We start from the raw sequence: 24,067 nt of genomic DNA on the forward strand, positions 1-24,067 counted from the left end.
TGCCAGTTGTAGCTCCCAGAGCCATGTGGAAGCTCTGCAGTCCTCCGCAGGCTGAATTTAATGCTGTCTGTGTGTCATAAGCAGTGTCACGGTCCTGTTTCTGTTTCTACTGAAAATTCACAATGTTCACTTTGCCTTCCCAGAGCCCACAGGACATCTGCAAAGACTCTCCTGGGATGGCCAACAGCCAAGGTTCTTGGGCTGTTGGGAGCCCATTGCACAACTGATGCTTACACTCTGTTAACTAGTTGCATGCATGTAACTATTACAGTACTAGCCTGAAGGCTGTGGTGTCAGAAACATGGAAAAAGTCATGAATTAAAAGAAAAAATACATTAATAATTTTCTAAGATGAAGAAATATGATAAGGTAACAGCAACATTAGTTCACCAGAGTGCATCTTCTCTGTGCTAACTCCCACATTTCTGCGAAGTCAAAAAAGGAAAACAGTGCAAGAAAGAAAAGTTTCTTTATCTTCAATTATTCTTGAAGTTACCACCTCACTTCCAGATTTCTGCCTCTTGTGTGTGGTGGATGTGATAGGGTAACAAGATATGCTTTTAATAAAGAGCATATTTGATAGGGTCTCAAGACATATTGAGAGCATATTCCTCCTTTGTTTTTTTGCTATTTTGCTTTAAGGAAAAAAGACAAATTATGCCTTGTGAGGAAGCCATTTGCTATAAAGTGTAAAAATGCTTTAATATTAATATTTTATAATAAAATTCATGACATATTTATAAACACTCTATCAAGCATTTACAACTGAACCACAGCTGAGAGCTTGGAGTGGAATAAATAAGCAAGGACACGGCTAGTATGAAATATACATCTTGAATTTATAATTGTGTGTGCTTTATTCTTTACACAAATGGAATGGATGCGCAGAGTATTTACACATAACAGGAGTGTAAGCTGGACAAGGTATTTTGTAAACTCCAGTTCAGATTTTGAGTACTCCACACTACAGCTGGACTGAGAAACATCCTGCCAAAGAGACGCACGTTGGCCAGCATGCTGGACAGAGTGGCACACTGCGTGCAGCCTGTTGCACTCGGAAATTCGGGCTGACCGATTCAAATGTAGGAATACAAATCCAGAAATGAAAAGGTTGCTATCCCACTAAGAGCCAGCAGTGTTGCTTTTTAAAAAGTATTGTTCTTTTTTTCTTATTTTTTCCAACGATCTTGCCTAGATGCTGGCTACCACCCATCATTAGAAATGCTGTTTCACACCAGAATGAGGTACCTGGGCTGTAGGTCAGGGCCGGAGGTGTAAGCTGCTAACATGGGGTGAGAGATGATGGCTCGTGTCTTACACTCCTCACCTTACAGACAGATTCTCAAGAGAGCCAATGGGGCAGCGGTTCCTATTGCTCTTGGTGAGATGTTGGTGGAACTGAAGCCTTCCGAAAATCTGGCCATGGTTCTTGGCCCATGGGGTGTCTTTGTGTTCAGCAGTTTCACTGCACCTGCCTCAAAGGGATATTGGTCCAGGACATAGCCCTCTAGGTGCTACAGTAGTATGGGCAGTAAATAATGGTGCAAAGTATTGAGCTTCTGTTAGTAATGGGGCCTTGGTGCTTTAGGGTAATGCTAGAAAGTTTGATGTAACAGAGAGGATGGATATGTAACTTCAGGTGGCATAAACGGGATGGACTCATCCCTGAAGACATTCAAGGTCAGGCTAGATGGGCTCTGAACAAGCTGATAGAACTGTCGGTGTCCCTGTACAGGGGAGTTGGACTAGATGGCCTTTAAGGGTCTCTTCCAACTCAAACAATTCTATGATTGTACGAAATTGATGGAGTGACCATAATTCCACTGGCTGAGGATCCAGGCTGGCTATGCGGTGAGTAGGTTTAAGCTGTTGTTTACTGTTAACTTTGATGCTGATTTGTGCTTTAAAATATCCTGCAAAGGAACAGTCAATTTGTTTTTAGTATATTGACAACCTCATTCTTACTTCTGAGCTAGTTGACAAGATGTCTTGTTTTTTGATGGAACAGGAAAATACATCTATTTCACCAAGGCATGCATGGGCCAGAGCACATGGATGCAGTTGCACAGTGAACTGCATGCATGACATGGCAGACAAAATGCTCAAGAGAAGAAATGCTGAGATTAAATGCTATGAACAATAAAAGATCACTTTTCTGTGAACATGGCAAATATTATGGCTTTAAATCTGTGGCTTAAAAAGAAACCAAGACTTTTATTCATGAACACTGTTTTCGCTACATGTGTCTTCTTGTGTTGTCACTCGCTGAATCCTCTGGTCAGGGAAAAACAAAATAAAAAGAAAGAAAATAGGGAAAACCAATGCAAAAGTACAATTTGACTGACTTCTTATGATCAAGTAACAGTGGTATAAAACCAACAATTTCTACATAGAAAACTGATGTAAATAGATTGGTGGATGTTGTATAGATAGAACACTGTCGCTGGCTCGTAGTGGTTGTTAGCTCTGGTTCAAGACTGCTCTCCAGGATGAGGATTTGAAATTTCAGTGCAACGGAGAGATTTCTTATCCTTGACTTTCACAGAGTGGTTCCTAGGACCCTATCCACACCGGAGCATCAAACCACGCTAGCTACAAACACAATTACATCACAGAATATTATTCTAGAAACAACCTTTACTACCAAAGAAATAACAAAGCGCTAGCATGGACAGGATACCTCTGTAGGAAGGGGAATTAAGCAAGAAAGAGGCTCTTTCACTGGTTCGTGGCCAGACCACAAGACCAATAAAGAGGGCCTTTTCACTGAGCCCTGTTAGCAAGCTCTCAATGAGTCAGTGCATGGAAGATGCTTTGTGGCAAGGAGAAATAAATAGTTTGTAATATTGCACATCTGCACAAATCTAGCAAGATGTCATTGTGATCATTCATGGGTGGACAAAAAGATGCTGTAATTTTGGTTCTGCTTAGACCCTATGGTGCTACACACTGTGCCAGAACATGAGAAATAGCACCAGGGATGTGATCTGGCACTTTTCCTAAAGGGTCCAGCATTTGCATTTGTCTCATGTTTAGACGCTCACTAGTCTTTTACATGGACAGAAAAGGAATCTGATTACGCTAAGCTGTGTTAGCACCCATATGGTCTCAGGTGCTGACTGCTGTGGGTTGTGAGTTTGGACGTTTTAATTTTTTTTTTGCACCAGATGTAATTTTGCATGAATCTCGTGTTTCTCTTCCTCCTCCCACTACCACCCAGTATGATCTGAACAGCTGCAATGCAAAAATGAACTGCAGCTCTGAGGATGCTGAAACGTGAAACGCAAAACGCCAACACACAAAACAAATGGGAGAACAAGTCCTAAGGGAAATAAGACCTCTTACTGCTTCTCTTGGTGAATTGTTTTTAAATATAAGTTTTATTTAAAAAAAAAAGAAAAAAAAGGAAGGAGAAGTGCAATGGCAACTCTAAATTGGAAGCACAAACAACAGACAGGGAAAAATAAATAATGTTACTACAGTAACCAAGGACTGATGGAAAAATTGATTGTACTCAGCCATAGTGTTATTGTTCACCATAAAGCACAGCACATGACAAAGCAAAACAGTTACTAGAAGGATAGTACCGTAAAAGGCTGCATGCTGAACTAAGAAACAAATAAGCAGGTGTGATTGATTGCTTAAAAACAGAGCTGAAAATTAGAATGAAGTTCCTGTTTTAGAATACTGGGTTTTTCAGGTCCAGTGGGCTATTTCCCAACCTGGGGCAATAGTACTTTGCCAGCATGGAAAAATCCATGGCATCCAAAGATCTGGGGTCACTCTGTGGATTTCTGCAGAATTGTCCAAAATCTAAGCTTTCATTCATTTATGTATTGTAAAAAATGTTTCTAGCCCTTCTGGTTACAAAGCTCTTTTGGAGACTTAACTGAATCCCTTGTATATAAATCTGTGCTGGCCAGGCAAGAAAAATAGTAGTAAAAGAAGTGTGAACTTCTCAAAGTTACCGTAGCTGGGCAGTACGTGAGGGGCCACTGCAGGGCCACCAAAATGCCCGCATGTTTACCTATGTCACCACTGGTGGCTATGTTACATCCAGCTCCTGGCATCCTCTGGAGAGGTTGGCTGGGTATGCCTGTCGGCTGGACAGGTGCTGAAATGTCAGCTGCAAAGAGACGAGTGACTGAGGAGTTAGTTTAGCATTTGCCCTTAAAACATCCTTAAACATTAGAGTTGCTGAAGCCACCAGCTAATAAGTGTTAGACTGCTGCAGCATGGCAAGCAGGAGATTGTGGGCTTTCTTTAAGACTTGGTCCAGCAGCAGCAAAGGCAATTCAGCTTACTGTCATTGTTTCTCTTGCAGTTGTCCCCTTGTAAGAATGAAGAATGACATCAGTATAGAAAAGAAGAGCAATGTGAAACAAGGAGAAAATACCTCCCTCTTCCCTTCTCTGCATCCCGAACTGCAATTCCACAGGCTTTCCCCAAATCCCTTGCAATGTCCATTGCCTCAGTTTTTGCTTTTAAGACCCTTGTTGACTGTGAAATGAATGAAGATACAAGTTAGTTGGTGACCTGCCTGCCTACAAACAGAGGAAAGATCAAATACTTTTGGTATTTCCATTAAGAAACAGGAAGAATCATAAAACATTTTTTGGATGAAGTGTAGTAACTGCACTCAAGCACTGACATCTTGCTTCTGAGAAGTCATCCATTTCAATTTAAAGATGCATTATCCTTTTGTGTTCAGAAAAGGTCCTGCAGGGCAGTCGGTTCAAGAGATCTTTCCACAGGAGTTAATCGTGATTAAATAGAGGCAAGGGAGAGGATTAGATTGAGAGAAAAACAATCAGACAACTACAATTTAAGGAATTATCTTGCTTGTCACTAGTAATAGAGAATTTGTTACAGAAAAGGGATAATGCAACTTGATGGTCCTCTTTACATTTTACAGTCGCACAAGGGTGTAAATATTTAATCTTTCAGTTAATTAATCTTTACAAAATATCTCACAAAAACATTTTTACCTATAGAAATTAGTTTCTATACATCAATATATTTTTATTTTTATAAATTATTCCATCTTTAAGTGCCTTCTATCAATATAAATGATAAAATAGACAATCAAAAAATTTAAAGCGTTTCCCAGTTGTATCCCTCCTCGTCAACATAGGTGCTGTGAATCCTCATACTTGTGTGTGTCCGCATGGGAATGTATTTGTGTGCACATATGTGTGATGTGAAATGCTTCCATCCTCTCTCACCCCAAAAATCCATTAAAATAAACTATATTGTTATTAGTTCCTGATGCAATAGTGTTTCCAGAGGGGAAAAAAGAAATGCTTGACTTGGTTTCAGAAATCAAAAGATGTGCATAGTTACCAAAGTCGAGGTGTACCAACTACTAATGTGCAATGACAAGCTTAGAATAGGATCCACCTCCCAGTCAAGTCAAAGACAGTCCTACCAATGACTTCAGTGGGAAGTGGACCAAGAACTCTGAGCTTGATTTTGCAAGGTGCGTGTGGCCCTGATCTAGCAGAATGCTGAAGCCCGTGCTTAGCTTTGAGCACATGAATAGTCCTACTGGAACTGATGGGACTGAATGGCATAGGGAAGGATCACAAGTAACTCCAAGTCAAGGGGCTACTCACATGTGTAGGAACTGGGGTCAAGTGCTGAGCGCCTTGCAGAATCAAGCCCTATATGAGGTTCAAGAGCTGGGAACTTCTCTTTAAAGCAATCAACACACTGAGCTCAGCCACTGAAATTGATCAAAATGTCCGCATGGGCACAAGAGGTGGCTAGCTCCCCTTGACAGAGGGTCTCCATGTCAAAAGTTTATACCTACAACTGGTGCTTTCAGCACACAACAGATTTGCTTTATATGGTAGAAGTCTTTTTGTTCCTACCCTTTGACCCATCAGTGTCCTTCATGGCTTCAAACACTTTGTGTTGTACATTCATCAAAATTCACATTGACTGCAAAGAACATAAATGCAACAAAAACAGGAAAGCCTCCAAATAGTATATTATAGTTTTCTTCTAAATATTCTCCCGTCGTAATCAGAGGTGCAGTGGCTAATTTATAATTTTTCCTTGGAAGGAATCCAGATGAAAGGCCCAGATTGTTCTTCAATTACGAGTTTGCATTGATTATATATATCTTCTAAGCTATCTCCTTGGACAATAGCTGCATTAAGAAAACATATCAATACTTTTAATTGATACATTCCACAGTATTTAGTGTCAGCAGATTTTCAATGTACTTATAGGTATTGATGACATTAGAAGAAATACAATTGTATTATACTGCAGTGTTATTGACTGGAAAAGTCATACACCTTGCAGATAGCAAGAGTTCAAACAGTGAACCTTCCCATGAGAGAGACCCATCCCTTTGCTTATAGTAAAGTGACTGAGCTAGACTGTTGATTTAGAGAACTAGCAATTCTGTCCCATGTGACGAATTGCATGGTAGGCTGCAAGTCTAACATCCCTGTGATATAGAAGCTCGTAAGTAGCAGAAGATTTACAATCTATTATTTTCATAGAATCATAGAATCATAGAATGGCCTGGTTGAAAAGGACCACAATGATCATCTAGTTTCAACTCCCCTGCTATGTGCAGGGTTGCCAACCACTAGACCAGGCTGCCCAGAGCCACATCCAGCCTGGAATTTTCCTCACCTGTTGGAATAAACTCACTTTTGCCTGCAAAAGGAAATTAGATCAGGCCCAAAGTGACTCAAGATAAAGCAATTGCAACACAAAGCTGTGCCTATATTCTTGAAGTGCCTTTCCCCACAGCAGAAAACTGGAAATGCAGTTCATACCATGTGCACTGTCAGTATATAAAGGGACAAGTGGGGCTTCTGAATGCTGTCCACAAACATCAGTCCACTGATCAGTGAGCTGCCTAGATCAGCCCCATTGGGGCTGGGATGCAGAACAGGTCTTAAATCCTCTTTTCTCCATGTCAAGAAAAAGATGCCTTTGTCTTGCCCTCTCATGATGCATGTGGGTCCCTTCTAACTTGGGATATTCTATGATTCCATAAGTTCATGATACCATTGAGCCAAAGAGGAATTCTACTTTAGTCTGCACAAGTGCAATGATCACAGTTTTATTCACTTCAGCAAAAGCAAAGTTGGGTCAAGGAGGGAATTAAATTAATGCATAGCTATCCCATAGGTAGGGCAGCAAACATCTGAGGTGCTGAATGCCTTGATTGCTCTAGAGTTTATCGGGAAGCAATAGTCCCGAGCCAGGAGTCCTTACTATGGGCACACTATACTGATAAGAAATTTACGCCAGAGAAAGAGCTGATTTGGTATTTTAATAAAATGTATACCTGTGAGTTTTTTTAGTCAATAAAAACATACCTGTAAAATATTCTCCAAATTCTTGTTCTAACTTAATTGCACGATCATAGGTTTTCTTGGCTTGCTCCTCTGTAAGACGTTTATTCATTTCCCTAGAAACACAAAGGAAGTCATCAAAAAGATTGGATTTTTATTCAGCTTTTTAAAAGATGCACTCAACTCACCATTGGACAGAGGTAGGTACAAGAATCAAGTGGCTAAATTCTTTCATTAGTTCTCAGTCAGTTCTGGTATTTTATATTTACTTCTATTTTTATGTAATATAAGCCTATATTTGCAGATTTTTCCTCTATTTCCAAATTCCCCCAAATTTTTATTTTGGATTCACCACCACTATGTTTCCAAACAAAACATGAGGCCTGCTAACTGAAATGGACACACGGCATCAGGAACTCCTGGCTTAGGCTGTGAGACAGGGACGTCTCAAGGTCTGAGCACTCGGGGCTCTCTTGCCTTCAGAGCTGAAAATTATGAACCTCCTTAACTCCAAGGCCCTCAGCTGCCTGTCTTGGATGAATGAGATTGTCCAAACTGCTGAAATGGAAAATGCAGCTTGACTAAAATAATGACTAAAGATGGGATTGAGCACAGAAGAACTCGTGACTCCATAGAAGGAATCCTAGAATCATTGTAAACCCTGTAGTGATGCCCTAGAAGAATGTGGGAGAAAGATTTCCTTGGTTGAAGTGTGGGCATGGTTTCCAGATAGTCACAAGAAATCAAACCAAGACTTTCTAGAAGTTAGAGTCAGGATGAGTTACTTATTTATATTCTTTCCAGTTTCAGTCCTTTCTGATTAAATTTGCAGATTCCCATTGTATCTTGTAGACTCTAAAATGTTTAAAGTACCAATATGTGTGAAAATATAGAAATGCCAATAACATTTTATTATTGCACTGTTTTTGTTACTTGATGGAATGTTTCTATTTCAACAGACACAATATATAATAGCTGTAAGAAATGGGTTGTCTTGTTCATACATGCTCAGTTGTTAATATCACTGTATACATGCAAAGAATCAAGCTCATAATCATTAGTGCCTTACAAATATATGCCTGCAGATAGACAAATTAATTAGTAATGATAAATAGAATTTGCTTGTTCTAGCATTTTTGCAACTTTGATTCATTTTTCTTAAAACGTGAACGAAATTTTCTGAGGCAACTAGTAGAGCAAGAGAAGTGAGCATCTTGTGTCCTACATAAATCTGATTTAATGTCTTGCACCAAATCATATGATTGTGGTAATGAGCTGTATACAGTATGACATATGTGATGCATGTAGGAAATTATGTGCATGATGGTGCATAAAAAATGATCTATGAAGTGCACGACAGTGTGAACTTGCTATAGCTACCTCCTACCCAGCTTCTGAGATACAGCATTTAAGTTGTTCAGGATGCAGTAGCATTTTTCTAGAAATGACTGAAAGTTGTCTATCCATATAACTAACTATCCATATGACTGGGAACACTGCTAAGTGAATCCCTCTGGAAATACCAATGCAATTCAGAGAGCAGATTTATACAGTGAAGGATAAGAAAGATTTTAATGAAAATTTATGACAGTCATTTGTGGATTGTATAAATAATAGACTTAATCTGTGTTGTGCTGCTAATTTTGTAACACTACTAGTTCTATTTATTGGAAGGATGGCTATTTAATTGAGCTCAGGCTGGCTTGGCTCATCAGCTGTGCCTACCTGAACACATCTTTCAGCGACTGAATTGAAACTGTGGCTCAGAGTGGGACATAACACTGAACATTTGTATGTAAATTTAACATTTAGCATTTTATTTCCCTCAGCCATTATTTTAGTGCTAACAACATCCTCCTTCATCCAGATCTGGTAAATTTCTGAGAAGTCTTCTTCAAGATTTGACTATCAGAAGAAGAAACAAAGACACAAACAAGCACCTAAGATTAAATGCTTTGAAATAGCAGAAATTTGGATTTTACTTGTAGGACATAAAGTTGCCTTTGATATATAACTGTTCTAGTTGTATTCATGCCTCTGCCAGTCTTGTGCCTTCAGGAGAGGATGGAGAAGGAGGAGGCCCCTGATGTCCATTGTTCATGATAAATTAAAAATATTGTCAAACAATAGTCTGCTCTAATTTTTTTTCTCTTTTAGCCAGGGATCTACACAGATGGTGAATTAAAAATGCTTGCAAAAAGATGTCCCTCCTGGCAGCTTTCCTAGGAATTTCCTCCTCTGTCAGTGAAGCACTTGCACAGTGCTTTCAGTTCTCATCCCTGTGATCCAACCACTATCTTCCCTCTTCTAAAGAGAGAGGCTAATTGGAAGGTGACCCCTCTGGGATTCAGTCTGTGATATGGAGTCATGTAGAGCTGGGGAAGGAAGGAGGAGAGGAGGGGAGAAGGAGAGGAGGAAAGGAAGGAAGGAAGGAAGGAAGGAAGGAAGGAAGGAAGGAAGGAAGGAAGGAAAGAGGGAAAGAAGGAAGGAGGGAAGGAAGGAAGGAAGGAAAGATGGAAAGAAGGAAGGAAGGAAAGATGGAAAGAAGGAAGGAAGGAGGGAAGGAAGGAAAGAGGGAAGGAAGGAAAGAGGGAAGGAAGGAAGGAAGGAAGGAGGGAAAGAAGAAGGAAGGAAGGAGGGAAGGAAGGATGGAAGGAAGGGAGGAAGGAAGGGAGGAAGGAAGGAAGGAAGGAAAAGAGAAAACCACCAATAACCAAGCTTCAAGTGCAGATGCAAGCTCTCTTAAGATGATTTTAATTTTTGACAAGTGCTTTGTTTAGGATAATCCTGAATAGCAATCCATCTTTTTTGTCTTTTAGAGTTTTATCTTGCTGTTACATTAACTTTTAACTTGTTTGCGTGATCAAGTGTAGTAGTTATGGCAGATAAATCTATCCTTACAAGCAGATCTTATACAGGTAGGATTCCCAAACTTTTTGCATTGTAGTAATGACTTTAGCAAAAAGAAAGGGCTGCAAAAACAAATTGTTATGAGAAAAACTATGGTGGAGATTTACTGCTTATCTGTGGGAATTGCTCATGTGCTACTTCTTACCCCAGGGTACAAAGGAGAGTTTGACTCACTATGAAAATCTGGAAGGCTGCTTTGCACTTTCTGGGCAGCAGAAACAAGTGCATGGCCTCTATCTGTGAAGTAGGCACACACTGCAAATCGCCGCTACCACTTGCATTAGAGTGTGTATAAGTTTAGTTAAACCTGAGTGATTCAATTTCATTACTTAATAAATGATTTTTGTGAGCAGGGAGCTCAGAACTATGCAGTTATTCTCAAAGCAATTCTTACAAGAAAATGATGCAATTCTTACAAGAAAATGTTGTATTAAAAGAGTTTTTATTTCTCATAAAAGCTAATTTTAGGTACCATTGGATAAGAAAGGTACACACTAGATAGATTAACTCAATAAAAACATTACTTGTAGAAAACAAACTGCAGAGGATACAGTAATTTAGAATGCCTGAATCCATTTTTTTTTTTTCTAATTTTTTCAGGATTTGTTCTATTAGTTATTATTTGTTTATATAATACATTTTCCTGCAAAAGATCCCAAACTAGTACCAATAAAAATGGACTTTGGCTGCCCAATGAAAGTTTGGATTTCTAAATTGGGTTGTCTTCCACAGGATATTTGTTGAGCAAAGAATTCAGTCATATAATGGATTTAACTTTCTTTATTCCTATCAACAGCAATGGAGGTTTAGGTTTGGAGAGCGAAGAAGAATTTCTTTTGATGCATACTGCTAAACAAAATTCTGCAAACTCTGTAGGACTGGCTTACTAACAGGATGCTTGTTGTATTTTTCATCTTCATAACTCCTTTCAGTCAGTCTGTTAAGGAAGGACTTTCTGTTCTTACATCACATCAACTAAGGATTTATGTTATTGCAACATTTTTCTTTGTGTCTAATGTATTTTCAGAAAAAGGACCACATTTGTTTACTGCCTTTTTATCACATCACAGATGCAAACTCAGCATTAAACAAATAATGGAAATATTTTATAGGCAGGAAAGCGGTCGGTGAAGATCTCTCTTAAAACAATCAATAGAGACAGTAGGATTTCAGACTTCCCTGACCTTTCTATTTAGCAAGATAATCAGAACGGACATGCAACAACCTTATCACTAAATTTGAGGGCCAGAAAGGATGCACATTCAGTCACATAACACCAAATTAAATTGATTTTTTTTTTTCTAGTAACATATATGTACATGGAAAGCATGTGTTTTTATCCTGAGTTTTAATCAGTGTGAAGATCATCTCCCTGTGTTCCTCTTCCACTTCTAGGGTGGTACCCAGAAGACAGACAACATTCAGCTTACACCTCATCCATATGAAGTAAAAGAAAATAATGATCTCTTGTGTCCTTATACAACACCAATGTTAATGCAGCCCACAGCAGCAGTTTCTGATTTTGCAGCAGCATTATCCATCCATTCATATTCCTGTGTGATCCAGATGCTTTTCTGCAGTGCTATTGCTTAATTATTCCCTGCTTGTACTTGTGCATTTCATTTTCTCTCCTTTGTCTGTGCTGAATTTCATCTTACTAATTTTACACTGGGTTTTAAACTTACTCTCAAAAGTGCTTTCTACCTCTCTCAGCCTTGAGTCAGTCACAAATTTTACAAGAGTACTGCCCAATTAATTGCCCAAGTAATTCATAAAAATAACAACTAGTTCCACAGCTCAGGAAATACACTTTCAGGATATCTGCTATCTTCCCAGTGCCATTTTCAATGACTGTCTGAATGCAGTTGTGCACGTACTCCTAATGATTCCCTCTGGACTCTATTTCTCTAATCTACTGCTGAGAAGGTCCCTTGGAGATGTATCAAAAGCCAGAATAAAAATCAAGACATAAAACAATTATTGATATCCATCTCTAGACATAAGGAAATAAGGTCAATTTGATTTGCTCTTGATGCACATACATTGGCTGCCTCTTACAAAATTTTATCCTTCCAGCTCTTTACTTGAACTACTTTTACTATCCCCTGGGTCCCAATATTTTTTGAGTACCGAAATTAGGCTGCCTGGTGAGAGCTTGAAATTGGTGCCTTCTCTTTTCCTTCTTTTAAGGATTGTTTTCCCCACTCCAGTCCTACGGGTCCTTGCCTATCCTCTTACAGATCTTCAAGCAAATGAAGGGCTGAAGAAGAAGCACACACAGTGAATCTGATACAGGTTTATGCTCTGCTTTGTTCATGTGCATAGTGACCAAACGACACCCCAAGACTGGATGGGACAAGGTGGGACACATGAATCCTTGGTGAATTTGCTGTCCAGGTTGTAATAAGTGCATTGAGCACTGGTGGGAAGACCTTCATGGACTAGCACCTAAGCCCATAGGTCCCAGTGTGAAAGGTTCAAAGGCAGCTTTGGCTCATTCACTGGGACTCTGTGTTACAGTGTCTGGCACGCATGGAGAGCAAGTCTTCACTGTTCCCCCATTCTTTTGTTATTACTGATTTTAGAGGCCAGACTAAAGACCTGTTGAGGATGCATTCTGAAAAAAACAACACTTGGAGCAGTTTATACTTACATCAGAGGCTCCCATGATTTAGGCTTAATGAAGATAGCGATGGGATATAGTTGTGCAACTTGTAGTCGTTTGATCGCATTTCCTGACACATCGAGAATACAGTGCTTGCCCTGTTGGAAACAGATGAGGACGTGTTCATTTCTGCAGTTTGCTGAAGATCAGCCAAAAGAGGGAAGCAGTCCTGTGAGGCAGTGTCCTGCAACACTGGCTATGACTGACACACCAGGGGAGGGGGACCCCAGGGCACACACTCCACTCCTCTGCCTTTGATTTAGTCCTAATATAAAATATACACTTGAAGATATGAAAGAAAATGGTTTTTTATTTTTATTTTTATTGGCATGAGCTCTGGGGGTGGTGATGGATTTTCTTCAGAGATGAGGAAAATCAGTTCATAAAAATAATAGCATAGCTATATTCTCTACTGCTTAATTTAATTCTTGTTTGTGTCAAAGACTTTGGGTGTCACTTAAGGCAAATCATCTAATCTCTCCGGGCTTCATTGTTTTACCTCTGTGAAAGTGAGATAAGTTTATTCATCTGTTGTATAGAGAGTAGAGGGAAAGCTGTTTTGGGGCATATTTGAGGTGCTGTGTTAAATTTTTGAATCTATGGCACTACATCCAAGTATTAGAAGTGCCAAGAACGTTTACTTTCAAAGTCATAGACTCTACAAATGGTGTCATTATAAAGCCTGTAAACAACTGGATGTCACTTTGCATATATTTTATATTTTTGGCATAAGTGTGAATGAGATGTAATGCTGCCACAAAACTGATCATGTTACATGGATAGTAAAATTGGCATCAACTTACCCTCTCTGCCACAAATCTCACAGACTGGACGCTAGTTCCATATAAATTATCATTGTACTGCCCGGCTTCTATAAATTTGTGCTCTTGGATATCTTTTTCCATTTGTTCTCTTGAAATGACAAAATGATAATCTCTCCCATCCACTTCATAGTCACGCTTTGGTCGTGTGGTATCTGCATGAAACAAAGATAGGAGATCAAGAAGTCTGTATCGATTAACATTACTAATGGACAGTGCTATTACTGGAGGTGTTCCACATCTGGGAGAGCTTTGGCTAATTTTTTTTTTAATGGAGTTTTGACAATGAGGCTGCCATTTTACAGTCATATCTTCTAATATTTACTTCCAACCAATCTTATATTAACACAAAATAAGCATTTGCTAGAATTTCACTTCATCTCATCATGGTCATAACCAAACCTCAAATAAAAAAAAGCACATTGCAGATTATAAATCCAGACCTATTGCAGTGATAAAAATGAATGGCAATCTCATTAATTTAACCTTAATTATAAGGCTACTTCTGATCTCATCTTCTAGCAGATTTAAGCTACCATGTTTGTAGAGACAATAGTTTAAAAAGAAGAAAGACTGCAATCAGGATCTGCAGTAAACACTGAACAAGCTCTAATGATCCAAGATACAAACACTCTGCTTAATTTAGGGCCAAATATTGCTTTCAGAGGAGCCAAGATAGATCCCACACAAGTCACAGGCTACTCCGTAATTTTTTAGTTGATACTGTTTAGCTGAGTTGAAACATTTTATGTTTTATCAATATTTCAATATTTTATTGTCTTTAAGAAAATACAGAATCATTGGTGAGTAAACTGAGTTTGTGGTTAAAAGGTCCCTTGTTTAGAAGGGCAGCTTCTGTCCTTTGCTCATCCTAGAGCCCATCCCTGCAGCCCCCCATTTCCAAACACTGACACATATAACTAACACTGAGAACCTCACAATTTTTTGTTGTTTGTTCCTTTGACCTTTATTTTCCTCTGGTAGAAAAATGGCTTCTGAGAAACTCAGCTACATAAAGTTCACGGCTGGTATTTTCATCACAATTCGCTTAATGAATGGCACCAAGGGATGCAACTGACTGCTGCAAAACGAGGAATAAAATCGTACTTACGTGGTACACATGATCCAAACTTATCAGGGAATTCAGATATCAAGTCATCATTGATCCGATCTTTCATAGGACCCAGAATAATAACTGGCCTGGTGTAATTAACTGACAAATAAAAAAGAGAGGCACATTTTCGTGGTTACTGGAAATAATGGTAAATATTCCCAAAGCTTCACTAACGAGTTGCTGTCTTTAATATCAAGTTGGTGGACTGATGGTTGGATTGGATGATCTTAGTTGTCTTTTCCAAGCTTAATGCTTCTATGATTCTAAGTGAAATCTTAGGTCTACTTTTTATTTATGGATCATTTTTCTATTGATGTGGCTAAGGAAAATGGAACTAATGCTACTCATTTGGCAGAGCTCATTGATGATGTACACAGATGTAGTCAAATGGCATTATGAAAGGCCACGAGAACACACTGCAGAGAGTCCTGGAAACATCAGGAAGCACAGGAAATCTAGGGATAACCTTACGTCATTTCTTATGTATGCAACAGTGGCCAAGAAGGAACCACAGGGACAAGGCTTACTGCTCTGCTGGCCCCCAGAAATAAAATAAAAAATGTAAGGAACAGTGTCAGAAAAGCAGTCGTAACTTACTTTCCTGTCTTGTGACAGGTTCATAAGAAAGGATGCAGTCTTCTTGGCCTCCTGATGAGAGAAGAAAGAGAACAGTTTGAAGCTGACACGCGACACTTTGTGTACCAAAGCTTGATAAAATGCTTCACACAGGCAGTTCGGGTTCTGCACTTCTCTGTAATATGCTCACCTGAACCATTCCAAAACCCTTAAAAACTTCAAGCTACAGAGATCACTTTTTTTCCCTTCTCCTTCAACCTGTGCCACATATTTCAGTTCTGTTCTCTGAACCTGGGTTTCTTCAATGGTCCAGAATAGTGGAGGCAACAAGGCCTCATTTAATGACAAGGCTGTTTATAAGGACAGAAATTTCAGATACAATCATTTGTCCACCAATTGCTATAGCTAACTATAACTAACATGCTGCTGCAGGGCAAATCTACTAGCTTTTCTTTACTGAGTGGTGAGGTGATGGAATAGGCTGCCCACAGAGGTTGTGGATGCCCCGTCCCTGGAGGTGTTCAAGGCCAGGGGCCCTGGGCAGCCTGGTCTAGTATTAGATGTGGAAGTTGGCGACCCTGCATGTGTCAGGGGGGTTGGAGATTCATGATCCTTGAGGTCCCTTGCAACCCTGGCCATTCTGTGATTCTGTGATAGCTACATAAACCAAACTGTTTTTACCTTCAGAGTAAGCACATTTTGGCTGATCATCCTTTTGTGCATAAGCTCCCTAGTCTAGTTTATTTACAACCTGATATCTAGCTCTGAGTTCTTTTTTGACCCTCATGCTTTATCTGAACACAAGTATTACAAAATAATTGTATTTTATGCCTTATTCTCTCCACTGCTGGAGAGTCCACTCCAGGACTGTGATGTTTCCTCATTGCGACATGTAGGGAACCAATGCAGAGAACTTTGACAAAAGACTCAAGTGGTCCAGGACTTGGGTTGTAGGTGTACAGCTCTAATACATCTCTGCCCTCCATAAGAGCATAAAAGGAGAGCTGGAAGGATTCTTCAATCTACTGCGTGAATAATTCCTGCAGATCTCTCTTTCTGGGTCATTGTCACATACTTGGCACTTCATAAGGGCTCTGGCATGTTCAAAATATGACTCTGGCTTATCAAATCTTAATATCCTGATTTTATATTTACTCAGCTCAGGGTTTACCTTTGAGAAGATCGACACTTGGGATTTTGCATCTAATTTAGGTACTATGGAAGAAAGATTGTCATCATCGTATCTGAGTTTTACAAAGAAAGGTAGAATTACCTTAATAACGTTTGCTTGTATATGTGAGTCTTTACGACATTATTCTGATGGGCTTCTGTCAAACCAAATAGTGCATAAACACATCAAGAGTAGCATGATGCCTGATTGATGATATAGGTAGGATTTAGAGATTATACAACTAACACTGAGGCTTTCTGACTGATATTCAGGCCATTCTTGAAGTTCCACTATATTAACTAGTCTTCATTAGAATGCAAAGTCTAGTTCACAATAAGATACAAAGGCCAGGTTGGATGGGCTGTGGGCAGCCTGATCCAGTGGGTGGCATCCAGTTGGAACTGGATGATCTTTAAGGTCTTTTCCAACCTAAGTTACTCTATGATTCTAGAACTCTATGATTTTGGTGTTTAGTCTTAAACTGGTTCCCAATCCATGAATCTAATATGTTCAGAGAGAACTGCTATATTGCCTAGACAGCTGTGAGAAACTTGTAGGAAAACCTTCCAAGTAAAAAGAATTTAATTAGCCATGAAGAAAGAAAAAGCAAATTAAAAAAGTACTACTGTGTATGGAGAGAGGCAGAAAAGACAGGACCAGTTTCAAGCTAGCAATGTTGCTGAAGCAATTGAGGAGAAAGCTTGATTTTTAATAAAAGGAAGAGATTAGTTTTTAAGGGCAATGTAATGTATGAGGAATGTGGATAATTGATTCTGTTCTATTTTGTGAATGTTTGATACTGTAATCACTTGCTTAACTTTGATTTGTTGCAAGGTTAAAAATCTTGAATTCTTACCATGTTTCTTGCATCAGATTTATTGTTTTCCCTCAAGTTACTTTGAGAATTTTTATGTGATGTATTAATCAGGATGTCCCAGTTCTTTGGAGATGAAGAGTTTCACTCCCCAGCTGGACAAGGATGCTCCTGCGCTGCCTGCCTTCCAGCCCTCAGGAGCCAATGCTAAGCTTTAAACAACCTTAGAATGTGAGCCTTGGGGTGGCTGTTGAAACCATCGTGTACTAAGCATGTGGAGGGAATCTTGTTTGCACAAATAGTTTTAAACTTGAGACTACATGTTTCAATGGCATGCAGCTTTCTGCAGAGGGGGATTCATTAAGCTCATTGCAGAAAGCCATACTATGACTGCTTATGTCTGAGCTAGTCCTTAGGTGCTCTTTAGACTCAATGGGTGCCTACAAATAGGCAAGTGCTTATTCTAAGACTTGAGTCATCTGATCTATTTTAGATTTTGGGATGGGTATCTATCAGTATGATTTGGGCTATGGATACAAAAGAACTTGTCATTTGACAGAAGTCAAATTGCCCTGAAGCCTAAGTCACTGCAAAGGGTTGAAGCAAGCAAGGAGAAGCTTAAAGGCCAACTGTGATGCATAGAGACTTAAATATAGTCATCTTCCTGAGTGAAGGCTCTTCCGCACTGAACTTCAGAGTCACATGTGGTGTGAGCATGGTGGAAATCACTGTTTCCATTACTTGTCTTTTCTGGAAAAAGTTCAGGAAGCTCAAGTTGTCATGCGAAGAAAATCATTTCAAGCACTGCCATAAGTTTTCAGGAGCTGATATGCATGTTAACAGTACCAGATGATGGTCTTTAATGATCTCTTCTCGACTGGTACTGCACAAAGTATTGAGTATAATGAAGTGCTCTCGAATCAATCAATAATCAGATTGCTGTAACCTCATGATGGTTTTGAAGTGTGACACAGCATGATGTTCAGCAGGGCACAGGCTTATTTATCATTTGAGTAAGCCTTGTTTAACACTCTCATTAACAGCTTAATTAGCACAGGTTTGCTATACTGATCTGGAAAATTGTTGTGAAATATAACAGACAAAAAAAATAAAAATAAAAATCTGTCTTTAGGATTTTGGCGAGATCCTTTGCTCTTCAGTAAAATTCCATAAGTCAAAAAGACAAGAAAAGACAGAAGATAAGGAAAGAGAAGACATAGAAAGAACGCTTTCTTAAATCTAGTTTACTGCGATTAAAATTTCTGGATGTCTTTCACTCTGTCAGTATTGCTATGGCTCCTGTTCCCTGTGCTCTTGGTTTGCATGTTGATGAGTTCTCACGCTCAGGAAGAGAATAACCTGGAGATTTTTACAACTTACTGCCTCTAAAAGCTAAACAGAGAGGTCCTGTGAGGTCAGAAGAATTTCATAAGGACCACCCATTTTTTTCTTTTTAACAGATTTTATGGTGTTTGATAGGGTAGCCCTAAAATGGATTTAAAGGGCTGTCTTTATTTTCCTTATTTAGCTAGATGGATCTGTGGTGATACCAGTGTACATGTGTGTCAATTTACGTACGTTTCATTTAACCCATAAAAAGCCCCATTTCCTACTGTCTTGCCAGAGCATCCAGAGCTTCCACAGTGCTGATGTAGCTGCATCCAGCATGTGAGTAATGGGGCAGGAGTGAGGCTGTGAGTGCCATGTGGTGTAGCCACCACGTAACCAAAGGGCCACCCTTATCAGGTACCTTATAAATCCATGGATGTTGGCATCCTATTAATGGAAAAAAGGTCAGCAAAAGTCTGAGAATGAAGATCTGACTGAAAAGTGGTCTATCAGCATGACATGTTTAAGATCAATAAATCTTGTGCAGCCATATGTAGAGACTTCAGTGCTTGTGCCAATTTAAGTACTAATATACAAATCCAAAGGGAGAGTAAGAGCAAATGTTAGTGTTTTAATTAATCAGTGGCCTAACATAACTTTTTAAAATCTTGTTCTGAAACTTCAAATCTCATTACGGAATGAAATGTTGACCAAATACAGAAAGTAAAAATTTTGGTTCCTGACACTTTTTCTTTTAACTTATAGTCATGTATTGCCTCTCTAAATAATTGGTGCAATCATAATCAATTATGCAATTAGGCTAAGTAGATGGGTTAATGTTTGTGTAATTTTGATGACGGCTGTAAAAACCTCTACTGAACTATGCTTGAGTGCATTACCACACATTACCCCACATATGCAGTGGAGAGACTTAAAAGTCATGGTCATTATGAAAATCACGTCTTGGAAAATAAAAACTGATGAGTCTATGGTAAAAAATACATTCTTTCAAGCTTGGTTTGAAATAGAAAATTAGAACTCTTCAAGTTACAGAGCTCAGAATAAACTTCCAATCATTGTTTAATTAGCTGGTTCAGGAATAAGTCAAAGTTGGCTTCATGTGTACTTAAGAAGGAAAACTTTCTGCTAGATCAGGATTTTATATACCACTCTTCAACCCTGATTTTTCTGCTAAGAGAAGGTGAAAATCAACTAACATTGTTATAGTCCTTATATTTGCACAGCCTGCCTGACGTAGAAGCATCTGTGTGGCATCTCAGCCCCTTGTAGCTCAGGCTAGAAATTGTTCCAGGCTCAAAAGCACTTTAAAATCTTTTATAAATGGCCAGATTCTCCTGTCAAATGTGCTTGTGGTTCTCCCCAGAGTTAATGGGTTATCTGCTGGGATAAAGAAAATTATCAGCTGGGATTTGGAGGGGCTGCCACCTCACATCCCTTCAAGACGAGGACAATGGTGAGCGCCATGCAGCCTACATGGCATGGACATGTTTAGGACAATGCTCTGCTAGTCTGCTTTAGCTATCTTCTTAAAGACAAAACAAATTGTTTTCCAGATGTCATTCTGTGTCTCCATTAACTTCAAATTGAATCTATTGTAAAAACTGAGTGGGTGATGGCTGTGTTTTGGGGATACATATTGGTCAAGGAAATCTCACTGCTGCCTTTAGCTCTTTTTCTCATTACAAACCAGAGTTGATAGTAGAAATCATGTTTACTATCTGCAACAGCCTTGTTGCTAAAGAGTGATCTAAGAGTTTTCTCCCAAGACCACATATGAGAAATTTCAATTTTATTATTATTTTGAAATAAAAAATATTGACTTTAATTTTTAGCCCCCAAGCCCAACACATAAGCAATGGAATTCTTCAGCCAAATACTCAGGCATTAAGCAATATATTTGTCTAAATAAATAAGAATTCATCAGAATAGCTCCCAGAAAAAGCCAAGTCAGTTTGTAAACCTTCTGTTAATCCCTGTACAGGGCACAGCCTGGTCAGCTCTCAGAATCCTTCAACGTCACTTTGGGCAGCTGTACCCCTGAATTGGAATGGTTCAAGGAATGGTAAAGTAATACAGGTTTTAACATTAGCTACTTTTCACTAGATGCTAAGAAGCAATAGTTAGAGAAACATGTTGAAGCAATAGCCAGAGACCCATGAGAAGCAATGCAGAACACTTCAATATGAGCTACAACTGGACTGTTTTTACAGGAGCAAGTATGAACATCTGCAGGAAAACATTTCTTACTCACACACTTTTCTTTATATTGGCCAAGTGTGAACTGCTGATTTGCTACAATTCAGAAATCCATGGGACAGGCAACCCCTTTTTCCACCTGCTCATTTCCTTGGGAAACAGAAGAAAAAAGGGTGCTCTGCATATTGTCTCATTCCATGAGGAGTCAGCTTTATCCTGAGTACCTATTATTTTTCTTTCATTAAAAATTAATCATAAGGCAATGAGGACTATGTCTTTAGGATGTAAATGTTCACAGATTAGTTCTGATAACTACTGTTGCCATATGGGGAGATAAGGATAGACTTCTAGTGTCCTCTCAGCTGTTCCACAAAGTCAGATCTGCAGTGAAATAACTCAACTGCTTCATGGCAGACCCCATCATTCTTACCTCCATACCCTCACAGTTGGCCAACTACTTTCTGGCCACCCCTCACTTGCTCTCCTCTGTTTTCTGATTCTTATCTCGAGTCGCAACTTTTCTAGAGGGGATTTGCTGCAATGAGCTGTGTGATGGGATGTGCTGCTGCCCTAGAGTAGCCTAGAGATTCAGGGTGTAACCATTCATATTCAGGAGCGCTGGAAGTCCCAACAGAAGACATGCCCATATTCCATGGCCATATAGTAATCAAACACAGGGTCAGGCCAGAGCTGACATGTCATTGTAATTGTCTGAAACAGTTATTTCCAAAAGCTGGTGTCTAAAATTGCTGGCTGCCCAAGGTCGTGGATTCAAGTGTCATGTCAGCACCCACCAATGAATCATTAGCAAATGAAATCAGGCCCTTTGGGCACCAGCTCCTGAATTTTAAAGTCACTTTCACTTGGCATAATGTAAGACTGGCTTCCTTTGCTTCTGAATGTCATAGCTTTGCCCTGGGCAGAAAAGGAAGCCCTCCCTGCATTCTCTCTGCCGGGCAGCAGTTTTTGGACACTCCAGCAATATGTGGTGAGCTCAAGCCAATATGATGCTGGTTAGTGCTGGGTGAGATAGGAGCACACTTGAATGAGATGCCTGCTGAGATTAGTTACCTCAGCAATTCTTTTTGTCCCAACTAACTAACCCCAAAATTTTTCTATTTTTTCCCCTGATCCTCAAAACAAATGCCTTATTTCAAACTATTGCACAGTCAACTGGCTATCTGTTCAGTCTTATGATGCATTTTAGGAACTAGCTTATGTGGACTTGTCCACATAACATATACATTGACGTGTAGTTTGGTTCCCATCTTAATTCTCCTGTTTGGGATATCAGGCATGGGACGTGTTAAGCCACCAGCCTTGGTTACTCGAGCATTTACATACTCTGAAATAAACACACCTGGAAGAGATTCGACTCACAAGAACTTTTGAAAATTTATCTATTGATTCTGTCTTGATTGTAAAGTCAATCTGGTGAAAGAGCATGTTATATGTCAAACATAAAATCCTTCTCTCAGTAAAGGACACAGAATAAATAACACGGTTCAGAATTGGTTCTCAGCAGTTCAAAAGTGCCTACTGTTTTCTTGTGACTCTGGCAATTGCTTTTCAAATAAATATTTGCAATACAAGAGAATACAAACTAATTTACCATTTCTGAATTGAATAAGGTTAGCTGTTCTACTGAAACAAACCAATGTTTATTAACAGAGCTCGACTGCTATGCACTCTACAAAGACTAGAAAGTATGAGGTATGATCCCAATGATTACCTGAATGTATGCGGGTACTTAGCGCAAGTGCTGAGTGACTGGTGGAAAACTTGATTTGCTAAGCAAATGGCTTGAGAAAATTAAACAACTTGGTAACTCAGTGATCAATCTCCATTTTATTATCTTTTATTACATTTCCATTCATCTATTCTAATAACTTTTTTTTTTTTCTTTTCAGCAGTACCAGATAATTTTCCACAATTTATGATCTATCTCTAAACTATTTGACAGTAGTTCTGTAATTCCAATCAGATTAGATTACAGGATTGGGACCATCACTTAGGGGAAATCCACATCATTTGCTGGTAGTGCCTAAAGGGTGAAGGTCTATTTATCTCTCTTAATGTTTTTTGAAGACTTCATTATGTATTAAGAAACCTGTAGGGACAAAATTAAAGACTCAATAGAGTTTTTCGAGCCACTTATTTGTTGTTCATGCGGGTATGCAAAAATGCAAGTAAAAATTGTGACAGAACTGTGTAAAGAAGATCTTTTGCAATTTTGACCACAATTATGGAGGAATTTTACTTTTAAAAGGTCATCATGAAATTGTCCCTCTTCCTTCTGAAATAAACTTCCTTTCACTAAATCAAATAATTCTGATTTTCAGACTACCCAAAGCCAAGTTTGATTTTATAACCCAGAATACACTCCAAATAGCAAATCACCCTCCCTTTTCTTATAAAGGTTGCCAGTTTTCTTTTATAGCTTATACTCAAGAGGTGGTTGTAAATTTGAATTCCAAGCCATTTGCTCCAACCATTTTTTTCAACATTAACAAAAGAATAGCAAGAAGAGAACCAAAATAACAGGAACGAACACAGCAAGCAATGCAAAGTAAAAAGACTCTAATGAAAGCAGTAACTTACTGTAGCTACTTTCACTATCGCTGGCATTAGAAGAAACATGTTCTGCAAGAACAGTACAGCAAATTAAAGAACATAACCAAGCACCACAGAGCCGCAGAAACTCAAAAGAAGTGCCGCAGCCATGCAAAGGTAGTTGTGCAGAGAGGAAATAAAAACTGTACAGTGACATCACCTGAAGATCTTAGATAATTTACGTAGTTAAAATGAAAGCTTTCTCTCTTGAGGTATTTCAGAAGGAGACTATACACGTCTGGTGATATACAGTATAGAAAAGCCATTGATATACATTATAGCAAAGCCATGTCATTTCTTTCTAAGACTTTCTAAGATAGTTAATGACATCTCAGATAAATTAATTTCAGTTACCATATGGTCCACTTGCATCTCAGTGAACGACTAACTTCATGAATGAGTTTCTGCTCGTGTTCTTCTAAACTTAGTTTTGTCCTCAGCATTAATCACTTTCTACTATCCAGTGGGGTTAACAAATTAATGTGAAAAGGGTTTTGATATCAACTATTGCAAAA

The 24,067-nt window shown here is 39.0% G+C and overlaps 1 protein-coding gene across 1 annotated transcript; it reads right to left on the bottom strand.

Moving 5' to 3' along the window:
• Positions 1-3,504: 3,504 nt before the first annotated feature.
• Positions 3,505-23,724, bottom strand: LOC100539081 (disks large homolog 2). The gene is made up of 7 exons (XM_010706195.2): positions 23,541-23,724; positions 15,430-15,480; positions 14,830-14,931; positions 13,701-13,873; positions 12,886-12,995; positions 7,347-7,438; positions 3,505-6,154 (listed from the first exon to the last, which is right to left on the bottom strand). Exons 1-7 carry the CDS (start codon positions 23,707-23,709, stop codon positions 6,048-6,050), a joined length of 804 nt encoding a protein of 267 aa, XP_010704497.1. The 5' UTR covers positions 23,710-23,724; the 3' UTR covers positions 3,505-6,047.
• Between the last annotated feature and the right edge of the window lie 343 nt (positions 23,725-24,067).

Source organism: Meleagris gallopavo, chromosome 1 (assembly GCF_000146605.3).
Source record: "Meleagris gallopavo isolate NT-WF06-2002-E0010 breed Aviagen turkey brand Nicholas breeding stock chromosome 1, Turkey_5.1, whole genome shotgun sequence".
In the NCBI taxonomy this organism is placed as follows: domain Eukaryota; kingdom Metazoa; phylum Chordata; class Aves; order Galliformes; family Phasianidae; genus Meleagris; species Meleagris gallopavo.